Source organism: Gopherus evgoodei, chromosome 9 (assembly GCF_007399415.2).
Source record: "Gopherus evgoodei ecotype Sinaloan lineage chromosome 9, rGopEvg1_v1.p, whole genome shotgun sequence".
Lineage (NCBI taxonomy): Eukaryota > Metazoa > Chordata > Testudines > Testudinidae > Gopherus > Gopherus evgoodei.
This window is the reverse complement of record NC_044330.1, coordinates 5685963-5705853: the sequence shown is the minus strand read 5'-3', so window position 1 is coordinate 5705853 and position 19891 is coordinate 5685963. Positions and strand designations below refer to the sequence as shown.

Here is a 19891-nt window from a genome sequence, read left to right as displayed (position 1 = left end):
TCAGTAGCTAAGGGCTAGTTTTGCACGGAGAAGGGGAATTGGTGGGAAATCTGTTAAGAAATGCTATGACTTCAGCAGTTCTCTGGGCAGGTTTTTACCTTGGATCATCTTTCCAATAAGGGACGGCAGATCAAGGGAGATTAAAAGGCTTAAATTATGAAAAAAGAAAATACCGGGCACAGTTTGACAAAGGTTGGGTAAAATGACTTTGCATTTATTTGGCTAAACATAAAAACCAAAACCCAACTCCGAACAAGCCAGTAACGCGCGTGTGCGCGCACATACACACAGAGAAACCAATACAGTTAACATTGATTGAGAGGAGACATCCCGAGGCACCCTAGTGAGAGGAGCAATGCGCCACCCCGGTGTGTGTCAAGTACGATAGCACCCCATCCTGCTAAGATAACAAAACTCCCGTGACTCCCATCTTGGTGCCCTAGAGTCACCCAACTTGGGATAGCATTGATGGAAAGCCCCACTTTCCCCCTAGCAATCTGAACCACCGCACCCTTTAGCTCCATTCGTATCCCAGCATAAAACCTTATCCTGCAGCGTTTTTGTAACAAGGTAAGTGACGTTTCAGTGAATGGAAAAACTAAAAGAAAATCTGGAATTTAAAACGAATTCCCCAAACCACATTGATCCATTTATTTGAGTTGGAAAAATCTAAGCACTGATCTCGTCCCAAGAAGAAACAAAACAGAACAACTGTTCTGGTCGAGCTTTACGCAAATGGCAGCATTTTAGATGAGTTACAAAACTGTCCAGTTTTACACAGTTGGTTACCCTCTTGTGACAGACAACGTATTGCTGAGAACATTCTCCTTCTCTCTCTCTCTCTGGCTTTCTAGGAGTCAAACAGCAGCAAGGTGAACACGTGCTCCATGGACCTGACACAAACGAAGAGTTGAAAGGACGGGTTCTGTCCCCTCGCTGGACAAGCTACACCCCATTCTGTATAGGAAAGGAAGGCAGGGGATCTGAACACAGTTAAAAGTCACAAGAAACAACCTAACAGGGGGGTCTGCATACAGGCTTCCTGCACAAGGTCCCCACCCCAGCATGTTCCAGACATATTGTTACAAAAAGAGGAGGGAAAGAATATGTTAGAAGCATTAACGGCACTAGCACATGCTTCGAGTTACAGATGGACCCTAATCACACCTTCTGCAGTGGGCCAGGTTTTAAATGATTTTGTTAAGAAGTTTTATGGGGTTAAACTCTTTAACAGACATGTTCCACTTTCCCTCCAGGAGCCTGAATGACTTTCTTCTGAAGCCCCAACTCACGTGCTGTTGAACGTCGCTATCACAGCTTCTTAAGAGTCCAACCAATCGCACCAGAAGTGCTGCTCATACCCAGCCTTTGCCTGCTACTATCTGCTGCTTCACCTTTTAGCATCACTCCTCTGCCATCCTTCCTGTCCCATGTGGAAAGGCATTTGCAGTGGCCTGCCTTCAAAGCCAGCCGCCATATACATGAGATCAGAGATCGCTCGAAGCCGCATCCCATACGGTTTTGCAGAAATTGACCCATATGAATCTAGTGGTATCAAGTTCCATTTAACGTGGCAAATTCTCCATGGAGATCGATCTCGTAGTGGGGGAGAAACACAAACTTCTCCCATTCCTCCATGCTGCCACTTCCTCCATAGGGATTGATTCTAACAAGCCCTGTCCGACACTTCTTAGCAGCTGTTCCAATGTGTAGGTGAGGATCAGTAGAGACGCACGGAATGAAACAGTCAAGTGATTATGATGAGGTAACACCAAGGGAAACCCAACCTGTCCCTCACCAATCATCAGAGGGAACTTTGCTATGCCGAGAGTACATTACACTGTGCAGATGAAGGATTTCTGGCACTCAGCTACGTGCGGCAACAGACATGAAGTGTGCCAGGGTGTGGGCTTCATGCGATGATGCTGTCTCTCTAAAAGCCATGATAAACACACTGATTTGGGATTGGAGCTTCCATTTTAATTTGCAAAATGCAAGGAGGAAGCAGGGATTGTTAGGTACAAGAAACAGCTTTGATATTCCTAGTTACAGGCCAACAACATGCCCTGGCTGCCCAAGTGACCCCACCCCATGCAGGGAGACCATGCAGTAGCTTCCCCGTGCAGGATTTAGGAGTGATTGGACACCATAAATACTGTTATTATCCAAAGCTATAGAATACTGTTCACACCCTGTGTCTAACGTGACCTGTGCTGCCCTGCCTAAAGTTTGCGATCAGGTGAGGAAATAGACTTAAGTATCTGCCGAAGGAGGGTGTGTCTACAGGGAGTGACAGTGAGCAGAAGTGTTACAGATGTCTGCCACCACTCAGATGCTGAGAAATTAAGAATCGTTTGCATCTCACCATTGTGGTGCCACCTCAGAACAACGCAAGTGCTCGCCCTACAGCAGCTAAAACCTTCCCAGAGCCATGGCCAAACCTGCTGGGAGGAATCACTCACACTGGGAAACTAAAACTTTCCTTCCCCTTTGCCAGCTCTGGCCTTATGGGAAATATAGGAGTGGGGGAAGAATCAGTTCGACCAAGCCTGGTGGAGGTTGAGAGTCTATGCCAAGCCCCAAAGGTGGCGTTTCACAGAACAGTTGACAGAACTTTGAGGAAGTAGCATCCCCTTTTACGTGCAGGGTGGTCACGTCCGATAGCTGTGTGTCACTGCGTAGGATGGCTTTGGCATCTGCCTTTTAGTCTGCACAGAATCATTGTTTCCCTGGATTGTATGTCGTGGGTTTTAACACCTGCAGACTTTGCCCACGCGATTCTTAATCTGACCGTGCTGTCTGTTTGCAACATTCAAGGAAGCGCTTTTTAAACAGGAGATGGCAAGGCGAGCTTGAGCGCCAAAGCAATGTTGGGAGTTTCACAGCTGTAGATACAGCAATGCTGGCTTCCATGATAGAGTGCGTTCCAACAAGACCCACAACCTGCCTGCCCAAAGGACTTCCCTTGGGCATGCGCCATGCACGGTCTCAGTTTTTGACGCTGTGCTACAGACCTTACCGAGGGGCGCTTAAAGCGCAATATAAACATTTATTACATAGTTAATAGCAAAGTGTCATTGGATCACAATTTCAAACGAACAGGGGTTATTGGTTAAAATTAAAAACAGTGGCAGTTTCCTTTTATGCGATTTCTGCAACCTCAAGAAACAGCTAACGGACAGAGGTACCTGCAATTAATGCACAAATGATTTGACACCTATGTGAGAACATCACTCTTCGCTAGAGTAACATATCCCAGCATTTTTCCACCTGCATATCAAAACAGACAGAGAATTGGCCACAAACATTCTGCCCAGCTCTCTTAGAAGGGTCTTCACCTCCCTGATAGGAGAGAGGTCACAGCTCTCCATCCCTTAGCGCACAATAATATAAACCAATACAGACCCGTGCAAAGCAGAGCACCCAGTGTGGACGTTTGGACAGACAGTAATGTGTGGCACACCACAGACTAGGGGGGCGGTGTGAAGGCAGGAAGAGGACCTTTCTGAAGGAGCAGGCATATTTGTTATTGCCTAGCTGAGCGTATGTGCACACAAACACAACCCACGTCTGGAAAGAAGAGGTGATACTCTTCCCTCAAACAGCAGCTGCTGGGCAAAATGAGGTTCTTCGTCTGAGATTTAGCGATGCTCCTAGATTCCCGCGTGGCAGATAGAACACTAAGACAGAATCAGGTATAGAGTTGTATCCGCTGTGCAGGTTTACCAGAGTTTACAGAACAGCGCGGGATCCATTCTATGCTGGTGTAGCTTCTCAGATGGCAGATTTCCCACACAGGAGACACGAGGCATCTTTCCACTACGCAACATTGGGAACCTCAGCTAAAAGAAGCAAGATCAGGACACAGAGCTGGGCAGGTTCTTATTGGTTCCAGTACAGTACGGGCGTCTCTTTAGAATTAAAAAAACCGCTCCTCTACACGACCACTTCCTGCACTGTCTCGAGTTCGCACCATCTGAGGACCTGGCATGTCCATCATTCAAGAGGTTCAGCAGCAATGGAGCATCCTGCCTTGGGGCAATAAAGGCTGCAGTGGGTCAAAGCAGCAGACAGACAAAAGGGTCTGATTAACTGTTCTCCCCACGCCCACCTGTTTGGCTGAGGTTTCAGGGCGAGGGCTTCAGTGCCACTCTCTTTAAAAAATTTTTTTTTAAAAAAAATAAAACCCTCTTTTCTCTTGGAAACCATTGGAACGTAAACAATAAAAAAGGGGCGGGGGATAGGGAGAATGTTCTAGTGTGCTTCCCGGACAGTAGCCCTTGCACAGAGCGGATGGTGCCTCTTGGAGGCTCGTCAGCAGCCACGTTACCATTGCTCTCACGTTTAAAGTTCCCCGTGGGTTAGGAGCTGGAATTCGGCAATCAGTGATTCAGTGACTAGTCCTCCTCGTCCTCGCTGATGTCATAGGCGACGGCGGATTGGTTCCTGGAGAGGTTGGCCGGCGAGGAAGGAGGGGTCTTGGTGGAGAAGGGCCAGCGGAAGGAGGGAGAGGGGGAGCGCTCATGTGTCGGGCTGCTGCTAGGGCTCTGCTTTGGGCTGATAGCCTGCAACATCCGGCCTTTGCCCTCCTTCAGCATGTGTTTCTAGTGAGGGGAGGGAAACAGGAGGGAGATTAACCATGTGGCTGGTGGCATGTTTGAAGGCGATGGGAATGGGTGATAGTTATATGAACCCTATGGGAAAAACTCCACTTGCATGGGCACAAACGTAGCTGTAGTTGGACAGGCTCAGTGCCACATCAGTTCAGGCACCTACAGCACACAGCCGTATGGGGCTGGGTAACAGAACAGGGAGCAATTTCACCGCTAGGCGCTAAGTTCAAATCAATGGCTGAAAGTTACCCGCCCCCCCCGGCTACCTGGTTACATGTGTAAAACAAGTTGGAGGTGTCAGTCCAACTCTCGGGGAAATTGGTGTTCTGAATACAAACACACTGTGGCAGCTGGCACTAAGTGGTCATCTCAGACAGGCCAAGGATTAGTGATCCTTGAAGACTGAGCTACCTTTGCCTCTAGCAGGGCCCCCCTTAGCACGTGGCTGATGGAGACGGTCTGGGAGGGAAGCTGGCACTGCACCCAGTGCTGTGGTTAGCTAAAGGACTTCCCTTTGCAGGGCTATCGCAACAGCATCTCCCAGAAGCGTTAAAGTTTACCAGGACGCTTTCTGAAACCCCCTCCCACCCCGTTTTTATTCCCCATCTCCAGGGTGAGCTTGTTACCAGTGCTCCTTCCGGTCCAAACATCTCCAGGAAGTTGCCGATGAATTCTCGGGATTTCTCCTCCCACTTTTGAATGAGGTCAATGCTCTTTTCCTCCACTTTCTGGACAAACTCCTTCGATTTCTCCTCCACGTCCTTTACCCTCTTTTTCACCTTGTCCACACGTTCCTGCAGGTGATATTTCTTCTCCTGCAGAAGCAAACGACGCAGGGGGAAGGATTAGGACATTGAGCGCTTAGATTTTCACCTGTCCCACAAGTAATTACTCTTACTTTTTAGGATTTAAAGAGGTGAAGATAATTTGCTGGTAATAGTATAAGCGAACAGCACTGGCCCTATTGCTGAGCAGCCAGAGGCTCCTGGACACACACTAGTAGCTACGGCAGGGAATGGATGATGTTTCAATCAAAAACACAAAATGACACCCTGCAACCTGCGTCTGCAGTGTTCACAGCCCAGTACCCAACCAGGAGCTGTTCTGATGCAGTCACATGGCTGGCTGGCGGAAACAGACAATTTCACAGAAAGATTTTGATTGCTACTTTGTTGGTGTTGAGTCTTCTGTGCAGAATTTCAAGGGGGAAAATGAGCTGACATGATCCTATGACAACGTAAAAAGCAAATACTGGCGCAGTGTGTGTGACCGGTTAGCCCTGCAGATTTATATTGCAGCCACTCCCCGAGGCCTGGGTCAGGATCAGGCTCCCACTGTGTTTGCTGCTGCACATGCATGCAGTAAGAGACAGTCCCTGCCCGGGTGGATTTACAGTCTAACGCATTGAGACTCACGTTTATGAAGCTGACATTCAGCTCCTTGGCAGTGTAGCCCCTCTGCAGGTTCCGTCGGGCATAGACATCATAGTCTCGTACAATCCGGGTGATGATATCTGATGTGGAGATCCCTTCCGTCCTCTGAGTTGGTGCAAACATGCCTGAGAGCAGGGGAATTGAACCCAGGACAGGTGTAGGTCAGATGGAAGTGAAGAGCTGCTACTGATTCTCAGTACGCAAGCTGGGGTATTTCACAGGTTCTTGAAGATCATACCCTACTTTATAAAAAATATAGAATAAGGCCAATTGGGAAAAATATATATTTCCCAATTGGCCTTGTTCTATATTTTGACCCTTGAAAACTGTCCAGTTCTGGTGTCCACAATCCATGAAGAATGGTCAAAAACTGGAGAGGGTTCAGAGAAGAGCCATGAGAAGGATTAAAGGATTGGAAAGTATACCTTATACTGAGGGACTGAAGGAGCTCAAGCTATGTAACTTATCAAAGAGCAAGTTCAGGGGCGATTTGATCAGTCTAAGTACCTATCGGAGAACAGAAATCTGACTGTAAATGGCTCTTCAGTCTAGCAGACCAGATCCAATGGCTGAAGTTGAAGCTAGAGAGAGACTAGAACTAAGGTGAATTTTTTTTAACAGTGAGAGGAATTAACCACTGGAACAGTTCACCAAGGAGTGTGGGGGATTTTCCATCCCTGGCCATTTTTAAATCAAGATGGGATGTTTTTCTAAAAGATCTGCTCTTGTTCAACCACAGCAACTGGACTTGAAGTAGGAATTAATTCAGGGGAGTCCTCTGGCCTGTGTTCTGGAGGAATCCAGGCTAGATGATCACAGTGGTCCCGTCTGGCCTCATCTACGCAAACAGCTCAGCAATACCACAAGGCCTGAAACCTGCACTCAGAAGAACCTGTGGGGTGAGCCAGTGAAGTCTATGGGGCAGCACAGTGGCATGAGGGTCAGCCAGCTACAGTGGCTGGATCAAGGCTGCAGAGTGAAAGTCAAGGGTACATTTCCATGGGTTTCTTTTACCTTGTGCAGGTTGACTCCTCGCTTGCCCAAAGGTACTGATTCCATAAAGGATGTAGGGAGACTAAGCCATGTCTCCAACACATATCACTTAATGCACCCAAAAAAAATGTGACCTTCAGCCTTGGAGAACCTAATATATCTAATAAAAGGTCAGGTTGCTGGCAGCAAAAACTTTATTTTCCTTCCCATGAAAATGACCCACCAAAGTGCATTGTGGGTTTGTCACTGATCGAGTGACCCCTGACTGCTAAATAGCCTGCTGGAAGGTGGGCTCAGATTCTCCACCCATCCCTCCTTCATTGGATCTCTGTAGTTATTTAGTATAAAACCGAGAGGGGGAAGCTGATGAAAAGCTGGACTCTAAATGAAGAGGAACGTTGTTACTGGGCTACGAGGATGAGTTAGAGAATAGACTAAAGGGTAACAATCACCTGGAAAAGAGAATGTTTCTAAGAAGTGTACTTGGCTGGTTGGTTTGTACTTGGTTCTCTTTGATATTGCCAGAGATGCGTTGTATTCAGGTAGTCTCTGGCACTGAATTTATGATACTGTGCTTAGGATACCAGCCCATCCTCATGGAATGGGCCGAGATATGGCAAAGGGAGAAAGACTGACAGGATGCTGCCTTTGTCTGAATACAAACAGGACAGGTAACCATGTTTGCGGCTGGAGGTTTGTCACAGTAGGACAAGAGTCAAGGATAGCGTGATTTTCCCATTGGTCCATGACTTTTCTCTTTTCATGCTACTGTGGCGGCTCCTTTTCCTGTGGGGCTGGGTCCAGTGCCTTGAAGTGGGCATTGCAGTCTGGTGCACCGGGCTGCAGTGCTGCTCCAGTCTGGCCCGTCCGACCCTCTGTCCCAACAGGGTGTTGGTCCCATTACCGTAGGACAGGAACTGCAGGGTGAGTGTGGGGTGGGCTCTCTCTCCAACCCACTCCCCCTCCCAGGTACTCCTCTCCTCACCCAGCCAGGATTAAGGTATCGGTGTTGCTCTAGGTTGCTTGTGCTCCCGGGGCAGGGCAAGAAGAGGGGCATTTTTTTAAATTAAAAAAAAAGGGAGCAGTCACCCAGGCTTCTTACTAAATCCACCGTGACTGCTCTGTGCTTTGAGACAAAAATGCCAAGACAAATTTGTAGTCCTACCCATGACACCAAGTACGAAAATATTGCAGTACGAGAGGTTTACATTAATTTAAGCCCAACAGATGTGAAAACTGTACCCTGCATTTTGCTTTTTTAGACCGGTGCCATTTTTAACCAACAGACGAGGTGCACTTGCTATTTCTAGAATGGAGACTGAGGGATACAACTGTGGGTCACTTATTTTGCGAGCTATTAGACAAAAAGCATGTGGTTGTTGTTACCTAAAGGAAACAGCAGGAAAGAGCAGATCCATCATACCAGGACTAATGAACTGAGAGTGACCATGGTGTTAGAGGTGCTGGATTAGACCTTTGAGATCCAGGGCTTCTGTTCATTCTATGTGTCACAGGAAGAGCCCTGCCAACGTGGTGCAAGCCTAGCGTGGAAGAATCAAACTTTTAGGCACTCCGATCCCACAGCAAAGGGAGCAGTAAAAGAACCTGGACAGAAGTGAGATCAGTCTCCCTAGACACTCAATCCTTGCCAAGCTGGACAGTAACCATAACAATGTTTTTGCCATCATCCCTGCCTCAAGATCCACCAGCTAGTGCTAGATGGTAAAGGTTATAGGTCACCACCATGACTTATGCCTCACCTGCTTCTTTTATGTGTTTATAAACATCGTCACTCCCAGCAGAAGAATATGGGATGTCATCATGGGCAACAAAGTCAATCTGGGAGTTGAAGAAAAGAGTTAGAATAAATCTTTCCTTGAATCCACAGAAGGTACCTTTTTATCTAATGGCCAAGCAATGGTTAATTACTTACTGCTTAGCACCTGTGTACAGGTACAGGGCTAGCAAAGCAATGAGGAATGTCAATGGGCTTTGCTTTAGAAACAAGGTTAACCCTCCACAGCTGAGCCCTCCTGAGCAACCCCAGACACGCCTGTGAGTGCATGCCAAGGAGAAAGGCAACTGGAGTAAGAGGCAAACGGCAGTTTCAAGCTTCAAACAGTGTCATGAACCGAGCGAACTGTTGGCTCGTGAGCAGCAGCTTGTTGCCAGCAGAGGGCAATATCTGATGTCCTGAGGAAGGCGAGAAAGCTCCCTAGTGCTCTGGCCATAAATTCCTTCCTGACCCCTGCAGCAAATAAGCAAGTGTCCTGAAGCAGGAGATTTGATTCACCTTCTCTCAATCTACACAACCACAAGCGTTACTACTGGCTACTACGGCCCCTTTTTAAAGCCAACCATGGTATTTGCCTCTCTAAACTCCTGCTAGTGGAACTGCACCCATGGGCGTTACTTGTTTTGCATTTAACTGCCACTAACTTTGAGTGATGCCTTGTTCTCATATTAGGGAACAGAAAAAAGAAGGCCTCACTATGACTGACCCGCCATGGATCTGGTCTCCTCAGATTTTGACAGTACCGGCCACTACAGGCTCTCCCCGCTCAGGCCCCTAACCTCCTTAGAAATAAACGTGGCCCGTTACACCAACTCACTGCACACACTAGGAAGTGTAACACGAGGGCTGCTCTATCACAGGCCGTGCTGGCACGAATGACCAGAGGAAAATACAGCAGTTACTCGGAATCCTGTACTGCAGGTGTGCGGCAGGAGCATGGTAGTTACAAGCGCACACGCAGCACAATCGCCCGATTGTCTGAAAGCTCCTGGCAGCTCTACTGCTGTGTCTTACCTGGTGCTCTGCCAGGAACTCCGGGGTGAGGGTCCATGGTGCGTTCCTCACCACTTCATCCACGTAGCGGCAGTGCTGCACCGCGTCGTAACGCTCACTTTCGTTCATCACCGTGAAGCCTTTGAGGTTATGGGTCAGCTCATCGCTGCAGACTGCAGTCACGGGCACAGAGCAAAGGTGAGTTCTGTTAGTCTCCTGAATACCCACCCTGACCCCCTCCACTACCTGACTCCACCGTCTGCCCCGTGCAGCACGAGAGAACTCTGTGCCAAGACCCTGGCAGATCTTCCAAGCTAAGCGGGCTCAGCAGTTACAGCTCAAGCGCCACAAGAGGTGTTGGCGATTCAGGAAGAGAACCCAGCGTTCAACTCCCAGTCTACAGCTCTAACCAGTAAGGCAAGGGTTTGCAAACTTAGAATCACAGAATATCAGGGTTGGAAGGGACCTCAGGAGGTCATATAGTCCAACCCCCTGCTTCGCGACTCTCGTCTAACAACAAAAATTATTACATGACCCCAGGAGGGTGGATCAAAGCCTGAGCCTGCCCAAGCTCCGTTGCTCCAGGCGGAGGAGCCAAAGCTGAAGCCCAACAGCTTCAATCACAAGTGGGGGGCCTGTAACCTGAGCCCCACCACCCAGGGCAGAAGCCCTGGGGCTTTGGCTCCAGGAAGTGGGCTCAGGCTTTGGCCCTGGGCCCCAGCAGGTCTCAGGCCAGCCCTGGCAACCCCATTAAAATGGCGCCCTGATCCACAGTCTGAACTGCAGCAGTAAAGCATAGGTGTGAAAGGATTGGAGGTGGAGGGGGGAAAGAGAGAGCATTATGGAGGCGAGGAAGCCTCTCAAATCAATTCCACTGATTTCCACACACGGTGAAGAACACAGCATTATTATGCGAAATTGGTCAGTTGACTGGCTGGTAACTCTTCACCCCAGACCCTCAAGGGCTCTGGAACTCATGCTGCTTGGAGAAAAATGATGAATACAGAAAAGTCAGCTTTCCTTCAAAAGCTACCAGTGTTCCTTCTCTTTGGGCATCAGCACTGGGAGCACAGGGCAGCTCTATGGACCACCATTAGGTGGGGCACAGAAGTGCCTCATTTACACAGGGGATGACTTGGGTCCAGAACCCTGACATCTAGCAAAGAAACATCAGAACCAAACAGGTTCCCAAATTTAGAAACGAAGCCAAAACCCATCTGACCAAATCAGACTAGAACAGAATGGGTTCATAGCAAATCATCCAATTAGTCCAATTACCAGGCTGATTAAACCACGTGAAATAAAATCAACAATTTTTTATTAATTTGGGAACAGGCCAATCTCAACTGATATATTGCTGCTCCAGCCGAACAGCTGATACAGGGAGGGTGAAATCACTCCCAGCTTGAAGCTAACGTTGAGACTACGCACACAGAGGAACAGTTTCTTATTCTTCAACTGCTCCTGTTCTCCAAATGGTTGCTCAGAACGTCCCTTTACATTCTGGCAGCATTTCTTGACACACAAATTTAGATCAAAGGTTAGATTAACTCGCTCAGAACAGAAAGTAGTTCCCACCTTTAAAAAAATCAATTCTGGAGTTCCAATTTTATAGCCAGGCCCATTTGCACTGTATCCAATTCAGTAGTGAAGAGGACGAGATTACAACGTGGCTGCCCTTTGAGCTGCCAGGCACAGCGTAAGACGCTGAGGGTGGGAGAGTGCAAAGGAAACTAAGGGTTGCAATCCTACCTTTGGCAAGGTAAACTATTCCTGTAAGGCTGCCAAGTCAAGAGACCTCTCCTTACCTCCCACAATGAGATATGTGTTCGGGAAGAGGTTCTTTGCCTGCATCAAGGCCCGGGCATGTCCAGAGTGAAACAAGTCAAATATCCCATCAGCGTAAACCCTGACTGGTCGATCCACTAAGCACAAAAACAAACAGACGTTATTCATGGAGAGCCACTCCCGGGGAAAGCATTTGCTGGCTGCGCCTTACTGGGTGGGTTGGAAGACCTAGTGAGAGGAATTTGGTTGTACGTGTTGTTATAGAAACAATCGTCAGTATGTGGAGCTGTAGCCAGAAAAGGTTTGAGAAGGGAAATTGCTGGTTTGTTTCCGTTAGGAGTCAGTGCACGGGGGTGCCCACACTAAGCGTGGAATGACATTCACAGACAGACTTAAAACCTAAAGCGCCTTGCACGGTGTGCTCATGGGGCTAAGTGCAGCTGCCCTGCGAGAAGGTGCACACAGCAAAAAGGGAAACCTGGGGAAAATGCAAACATGGGACAGCCTAATTTTGGCAATTAATTGATCTTTGATTATTAGCAGGTAAATATGCCCAATGGTCTGTGATGGGATGTTAGATGGGATGGGATCTGAGTTGCCACAGAGAATTCTTTCCTGGGTGCTGGCTGGTGAGTCTTGCCCACATGCTCAGGGTTTAACTGATTGCCATATTTGAGGTCAGGAAGGAATTTTCCTCCAGGGCAGATTGGCTGAGGTCCTAGAGGTTTTTCGCCTTTCTCTGCAGCGTGGGGCACAGGTCAGTTGCTAGAGGATTCTCTGCACCTTGAAGTCTTTAAACCATGATTTGAGGACTTCAATAACTCAGACATAGGTTAGGGGTTTGTTACAGGAGTGGGTGGGTGAAATTCTGTGGCCTGCATTGTGCAGGAGGTCAGACTAGATCAGGGGTAGGCAACCTATGGCACGCGAGCTGATTTTCAGTGGCACTCACACTGCCCGGGTCCTGGCCATCGGTCCAGGGGGCTCTGCATTTTAATTTAATTTTAAATGAAATTTCTTAAGAATTTTAAAAACCATATTTACTTCACATACAACAACAGTTTAGTTATATATTATAGACATATAGCAAGAGATCTTCTAAAAACGTTAAAATGTATGACCGGCATGCGAAACCCTAAATGAGAGTGAATAAATGAAGACGCGGCCCACCACTTCTGAAAGGTTGCCTACTCCTGGACTAGATGATCATAATGGTCCCCTTCTGACCTTAAAGTCTATGAATCCAACAATGCCATCCTACAGGAATCAAAATGCATCATGTCAATGTTCTGCTCAGCAACCAACTACCAACGAGTGACTAGCCGAAGATATTTCATGGGTTTGTGTAACGTTTGCCTAGCAGGCTCCTAGAGGAAATCCTGAGATCTGCCCAATTCCCCCCATACTCCATGGTGAACCTCACTACTATAGCTGCTGTCCTCCAATTCTGAAAGAATGGCCAACGAGAATTCCTGCTCAGCACGACTCCTAAATCAACCAGGCAGCGCTATCATTGAGCCAAGCTTTAGTTCCTGCTGCCAAGAAATGCAAAGCTGCACTGAAAATCCTCTTGAGGCAGCACAAACCAGTCCCGCTAGGTCTTGGGGCTGTCATAATTTCATGGAGAAGCTAGTGCTGAATAAAGCTCTCCCCAGAGGCGGCCAGAAGGTTCAGCCCCATTCAGATTAATGGCTACTCCATCTCTTAGTAAAGAGCAGCTCGTTTATTTCAATACTCGAGCTCACACATGCCTAACTTTCGCCCACTGTTTCACATTCGGCCTATAGGATATTCGGGAGCCCATCTACTACTAAAACCACAATACACTTCTTAACCTCCACTTTTCCGGGCCAACACAGGACTCTCGCTCACAGCTGTGGGACACTTCAGCCATCTCGGAAGTCAGACACAAGACTCTCTGGGCCAGTCTAAGCCAGACAGACAAGTCTGAGCCAGGGGGAGAGCACTTGGTAGATAGGAAGTGAGACTCCTTCATGCATAGGGGGCAGCATTTAAGCAGGTCTGAAGCTGAGGGTGGGAGAAGCAGATAAAGGGAGCAGCAGCAGGAGGGGACTAGGGGCCAGTGTGGGGGAAGAACACAGATGTAGAGTAGTTGGGGACACTTATAGGGCATTGAAGGTGACACAGAGGCAGTCAAATTAAGGCAATAATTTGAGTTTTGCTGGGAAGGGACAGATGTTAGATGATGCAGACGAGCTGTATAGTGAATGCTAAAAGACAGTAACAATTTATTACTTGCAGAGCCAATTTGATTGATCCAGAATGTGTTACATGGTTCCACAGAGAAACTGAAGAATCAGAGATTCAAGACTGCTAACCTCCATCTGTGGGCCAATACAGGCCTGGGCCCTTGCGTATGTATGTGAGAATGAGCATCTTGAACTTTTTCAAAGCATGGATCACAGACGACATGTTGGAAACCTGTGCACTAGTGTTTATGCCAGTTTAGATTTGACTGTGCAAAGCCAGGGGGCTTCCAGAAATTCCCTTGGGAGATTGTTCAATAGGCCTTGACAGGTCACGAGATGAGTAAATCTCCTTTAATGACTTTACTGCTATTTACAGAAAAAAGTGCAGTGCTTTCATTACAGCTACGAAGCTGGCACCATGAAGGGCTAGGTATGACCATGTACTTCGAACAGTCAGCATAGGAGCAGCAGAGGAATGCGGCCTCTAGCAGGGGTTACTAGCACTGCCATTCTCATGCGTCTGAACAAAACCTTGGCCAGTGAGTAATGTACCATTCTACTCAGAGAAGTGACTGTAGAAATCGGCGCCCTCCTATTCTGCGGGGCAGATCCGCTGAGCATACTGAAATCGGCTATTGAACGAATGCTGTTGCATCCTCCAGTGTGCAGGCGGGGTACCTCACAACGCTGACACCATTACGGGAATTTGTTATGCTCACACATTTTATGCTTGGCACAAGACAAGTGATTTTTTTTTTTAAATGCCTTTTTTACTCGTCTAGCTGTTTTAAGTTCTCAGTTGCCGCAAAGAAGAGGGTTAGCACTGATATTGCTCTACAGCAACTCCGGAAGGTGGCTACAAGCAATGTTAGTATTGAGAAGAACGTAAGCTCTTTGGCAGGATGTGTATGTACGGCTCCCAGAACAGAGGCCCCAGACTCCAGCACTCACGCAATACAAGTAATGATAGTCTTAGTCCCCAGGGTAGATACAACGCTCCTAAATAGCTAAGCAGGGCTCCTTCCAACCTGACACAAGGAAGGTTCTCTTTAATTGAGCCAGGAGAAGTCCTAAGACAGCGCACGTGCTTCGGTAACTGCCTTCTCATTTGGTTTTACAGTACTTACAGGGGGTGCCTCGGGTCGCCTCTTCCAACGTTAGTCTGATGTACGGCTTACTGTAGTCCACCTCAATTTCATCCGAAAATGGAGCTGGCTCCCTCAAGCCCTAAATAATCAGAGAGAAAAATAGCTTGCAAACCACCTAAGGTTCAGCATATTACACAGCACAGGCAGACAGGGATGGCAGGGGAATGATGATAGCCCAGCAATTCAATGGCAGAAACACAGGAGCCTTGTACAAAAATGTGCTAATGAGATTTACCCATGGAGGTTAAGTCCGAACACCGTCCTGGGGGGTAATTATCCCTAGCTTACGGATGGAGAGAACTGAGGTGAGCTGAGGTTAATTTACACGCGGAATAAAGGGAAAGGCTCAGCAGAGCCAGGGCACAGACTCCCAGCTGGTGTGAATGGACTTCAGTGAAGCTATGACAGTTCACACCAGCTGAGGTTCTGCCCCACGACTCCTTTACTCCCAAGTCCTCAGATCTAACCAAACTGCCTCAGCTGGATCATACCTTGAAACAAATCTCCCCATGCATAGGCTCTAGTGTTGTAACGTACCAGTGGCTACAGGTATCAGAACACTGAAGCTATTACCACCTAAAGAGAAGCTGCTTATAGTTGGTCTGACTCTCCAGGGAAAGTGTTTATGAGCACTGATTTGTAAGCCCTAGGAGGTGGGAAACCAGTTACATTCTGGGGGAAGCACAGAAATCTGATGGGACATTACAGGAACACCCCCTCCCCTCCCCTTTGAAACTACCTGCAAAAACACCACGTTGGTACAGTTCAGAGTGAGAACTAGGAGGCATAAGTCCAATTATAGCTACTGTGAGGCTGATCTCTTCTGGACCAGAACAAAGCATCTTACCCTCCAATAAGCAGCCAGTTCAATTTCAGCTGAATGACTGTGACTGTTAACAGACTAACTTTCTCTTTTAGCAGGAAAGTGTGGCACAGCAGAAGACTGCCCTTCCCCAAGGCAGATGATTAGGACTCAGTCTCGCTGATCATTACATTAATGTCCTGACTTAAGCCAAACTACAGCTGCAAGAGACTCCTCAGCAATTTCCTCCTGCACACTGCGGTGAGCCCTGGCAGACCTTCTGCTATGCTGCGGTGAGCTAATGCCCTTTCAACCTCGTTCCTAGCTCTAAATTTGTAGCCAAGGGCATGCATCTCCTCACTTCAGGGATTCTTAATTAAACTCTTACATATAATGAGGCCAAAATCCATTCCCCCATACAGCTTTCAGATTTCCTACTTAACACTCAATCCCCCTTTGGTTATTTTTTTTAATACTTCCATACTTGCCTCTGTTCTTACCGTGCCTTAGGTAACAGATCACACCAAACCCTCCTCTCTAGACAAAAAACAAACCAACTCCAGTCTTTCCACCACGTAACAGGGTCAGGGTACACACCCTGAAATACTGAATACAATACATGAGCAGAGCAGGGCTAAGTCAACCGGGCTTTTTATTACTGTCTGCTGGGGAACTCTAGCACTGCAATCCTCTAAATGAGCAATCAGCTCTTCAGTTATAAGTCTGTGCCAAGAGAGTGTAAAGTATCCGGGTGACATTTTTGCCCTTGCGGGAACAGGGAGCCCTGCTATAAAATCCTAGGAATAAAACCTTTCATGAAAAAAAAGAAGTGAACTCATCACGAGTCTGCACCTCAAAGAGGCGGAGGAATTCTGAAGAGGGCTGGTTATATAGGCAGCATGAGGAAGCAGCAGAAGCACAGCTCGCTTTGGGCTATCTGTGGTCAGAAGCCTTTGCAGGGCTCTGAGCGTAGCAAGGGGGTGGGGGCGCACATGTCCCCCCCCCCACATCCTTAGATGATATGCTACAAGGTCTGCTGGTTAAAGCACAGGCATGGAAGTTAAGGAGATCTGGGTTCTATGCCCAGCTCTGGCACAGCTGGTTTGGCAAGTCGTATCACCATTCTGTGCTGAGTTTCCCCATCTGTAAAACAAAGACACTAATTCTTACCCATTCAGGTTTGTAAAGCAATTTGAGATTCTCTTACGGAAGGGAAAAGAGTTGTCCGTAAATTTGGGAAGGTAAAAGGTGAAGTTGAAGTACATTGCAGGGATTTTTACGAGTGACTTTGACCCCACAGCGATGGGGGAATGGACGGCAGCCAGCGATGACAGAAAGATCAGGAAGGAACAACTCTAGAATGTGTGATACACACGAGCCCCACGGAGGGGGAGGCAGAGAGCTGCCACACAAGGACAAATCTACAGTGTTACAGCAAGGGCAGTACGAAGTCAAGGCAAGCTCTGGAAACAGGCAGAGATTTTGACAATGGTGATCCCAATAAACCCACCCTTCAGGTCTACTTGGGAGGAGAAAGCAGATCAGGGTCTGGTACTAGCAGTGAGTGAAAACAATGGGCTTTTGGGAGGGAGGGAAAGCAACCGAGTTATAGTTTTAGCAGTGTTAATGATTTAAAAATATAAGAAATCAGCCTGAGTGAGAGAGAGAGACAGACACTCTTCGAGAGACACCACCCGCTTAAGGGAGTCCGACTCCAGCATTTTAGTTTTGTAAAACAAGGCTGCACTGAGACCAGTACAGAAGAGAAATATTCTCACGGATTGTTTGAAAAGTCTTCTGCAGTGCTGGAAACACAAATACAGCTTCCTGCTAAATGCACCAGAACCAGAAAGTGAAACCCATTAAACACACAATGAGATTAACCAGTCTACCATCACCACAGAAGGCAAACCAGGGTGCATAAAAATAGATTTAAAAAAAACAAAAAAAAACCAAACAGATTTTATTCAGCGTAAATATTTAAAAAAAAACCTATTTAAAATTAAATTTGAAATGACCTATATTAAAAACCTGAACTTGCTATATTCTATTAACATCATTTAATTTAAATAAAAATATATTCGTCAAGCAGTACGTATTTGCGGTAGAAGTTTTAAAGAAAGTCAAACCAGTGAACTGGTGGCAGTCACTGGCTAAGCACCAGGAACCAGAGTTTGCTGAAGTGCTAAACAAGCTTTTGACTGCAGCAGCCTCTTTTGCAGGTTCAGAGAGAATATTTTCTTCATTTCAGTTCATTCAACGACTTCAGTTCAATAACTAGGTTCCTGCGAAGTTGACAAACCAATTGGGAGCTGAAAGAGCAGGAAAGCTCGTTTTCCTTTTCCAATCTGTGAATAAAAATGGAGGTTTGGGCAGATGAGAACTACTTGTTTTAAAATCCTGAAGAACATGGTGACCAGGAAAAAAAAATCAGCTCAGCCAATGCTTCCTTGGTTTAGTAAACCAGTTTTAAATGTAAACTTTGTGTGGAATCAACACAGTTCATTTTATTTAACTAATTAAAAAATTGAAAATACTGGTTTTGTGCATTTTTAACGCAATTCCAATCTCCATTCAAACGCAGCCTGACACAAATCACCACACACAAATCAACAACCTGGTAAACAACAATGCATCACTCACCATTTTTTAACTTGATAAAAATGTAAAATTTAAGAAACTAAATAAGCATGTTAAGCTATATAATTGCTTAAATAAATGTGTATAGATACAGCATATCCTCGGGTTAGCAAAAGAGAGAACCAAATTTAGCATAAAGGCTACATCTAGCTGCAAATCAACATGTCTTAACAATTACCAACCAATAAGGATCAACCTCACTTTAGGAAAATAACTAAAGTTCAAATGCAAAACAAGATTCAAATGGATTATTTAAACCAAGGTTTCCTACTTGCTGATTTAAATCAATCTGCCTCAAGGCAAGATGTTAATTAACATTATTTTGGTTTTAATAATTTAGCCCCCAAACACTCATGCATGCGACTTTAAACCCACACGTAGTTCCATTGATTTCAGTGGCATTATTCAGGTGCTTAACCACATGAGTAGCTGTAGGAACATGGCCACAAGTGGGTCTAAGGAACCAGTATCAATTTTGTTTAAAATGTCACCTACGTCACTAAAGAAATTCCATGTGAAAAGCTGATTTATTTCAAGTCTGTACACATCCACACCCAGAGTAAACCATAATTACCACAGAGAAGCTTACCTCAGCTGGCTTTGGACTCAATTTTTTTTATGCCTGTGTTGTAAGTATGTACATTAGCATGAGCAAGGGAAAATTTCAAACCAACTTTGCAAGAAGCAAACAGCACGAGCTGGGCTGCACTACTCCGCCTCTTTCCCTGGGCACAGAGGACATTTTACTTTGTCCTAATCAATGTCGCAACATCAGTATCATTCAGCTGCTTTCCAAAAGTGAAATGTTTCTGATCAAAAGCCCTGCTTACTTACAAACGAGTGACGGGACATTTTCGGAGGGATTCCATCCAGCTCTGTTGCCCCATTGGGTCCTGACCCATCTTTTCTTCTCTTCCGGGAATTCAGCCTGGACGAGCTTGGTGGCTCCATCACAGGAGAGGTGCTTGGCAAGGTCTTTCCAGCAGACTATAAGAATGAAATAAAGAACAAGAGATAAGGGTATTTCACTCCAGAAGGGCTAAGAAACCAGCCAACAAGAGGCCCTGTGTATAAACGATCAGCCCAAAAGCACCTGAACAGGATGCCACGTGCAGCTGGCTAGGCCTCAGGTGCCAAAACTTCTTGACAAACCGTGCTTGATGGGAACACTGAATAATTTCTCTCTGCAGAGCAGCTCCTAGTCACAGGAATGACGAGAGGGTAAAACTCAGCTGGCTGGAGAGAAACTCCCTCAGGCAGGAGTGATAATATCATTACCATGAAGCTAGTTATGCTATTTTAGTATCTGAGTGGCAGGCCAAAGATTAAAATATGCCCAGTCCACATGTCTGAAGGGTAACTGTGTACAATTTCCCAGCACTCATTTCAGTGATAAACTGGATGCATAAAAAGAACCCCCACACAACAAGACAGCTGATGGGTAAAGCTGGATTTCCTTTGGGGGGGACGGAGAAC

The 19891-nt window shown here is 46.7% G+C and overlaps 1 protein-coding gene across 6 annotated transcripts in view; it reads right to left on the bottom strand.

Moving 5' to 3' along the window:
- Positions 1 to 19891, bottom strand: part of PCYT1A (phosphate cytidylyltransferase 1, choline, alpha) — a 32238-nt gene that overhangs the window by 422 nt on the left and 11925 nt on the right. For 3 of the 6 annotated variants that reach the window (XM_030574568.1, XM_030574571.1, XM_030574569.1), the window contains exons 2-9: positions 19250 to 19402; positions 14953 to 15052; positions 11636 to 11752; positions 9849 to 10000; positions 8800 to 8878; positions 6029 to 6171; positions 5240 to 5428; positions 189 to 4604 (exon numbers count right to left, since the gene is read on the bottom strand). In XM_030574568.1, the coding sequence (XP_030430428.1) occupies positions 4398 to 4604; positions 5240 to 5428; positions 6029 to 6171; positions 8800 to 8878; positions 9849 to 10000; positions 11636 to 11752; positions 14953 to 15052; positions 19250 to 19366 (1104 nt within the window). In that variant the 5' untranslated portion in view covers positions 19367 to 19402 and the 3' untranslated portion in view covers positions 189 to 4397. Of the gene's footprint in view, positions 1 to 188; positions 4605 to 5239; positions 5429 to 6028; positions 6172 to 8799; positions 8879 to 9848; positions 10001 to 11635; positions 11753 to 14952; positions 15053 to 19249; positions 19403 to 19508; positions 19533 to 19891 lie in introns of those variants that run through there. The other 3 variants (XM_030574570.1, XM_030574572.1, XM_030574573.1) reach the window with 3 other exon arrangements.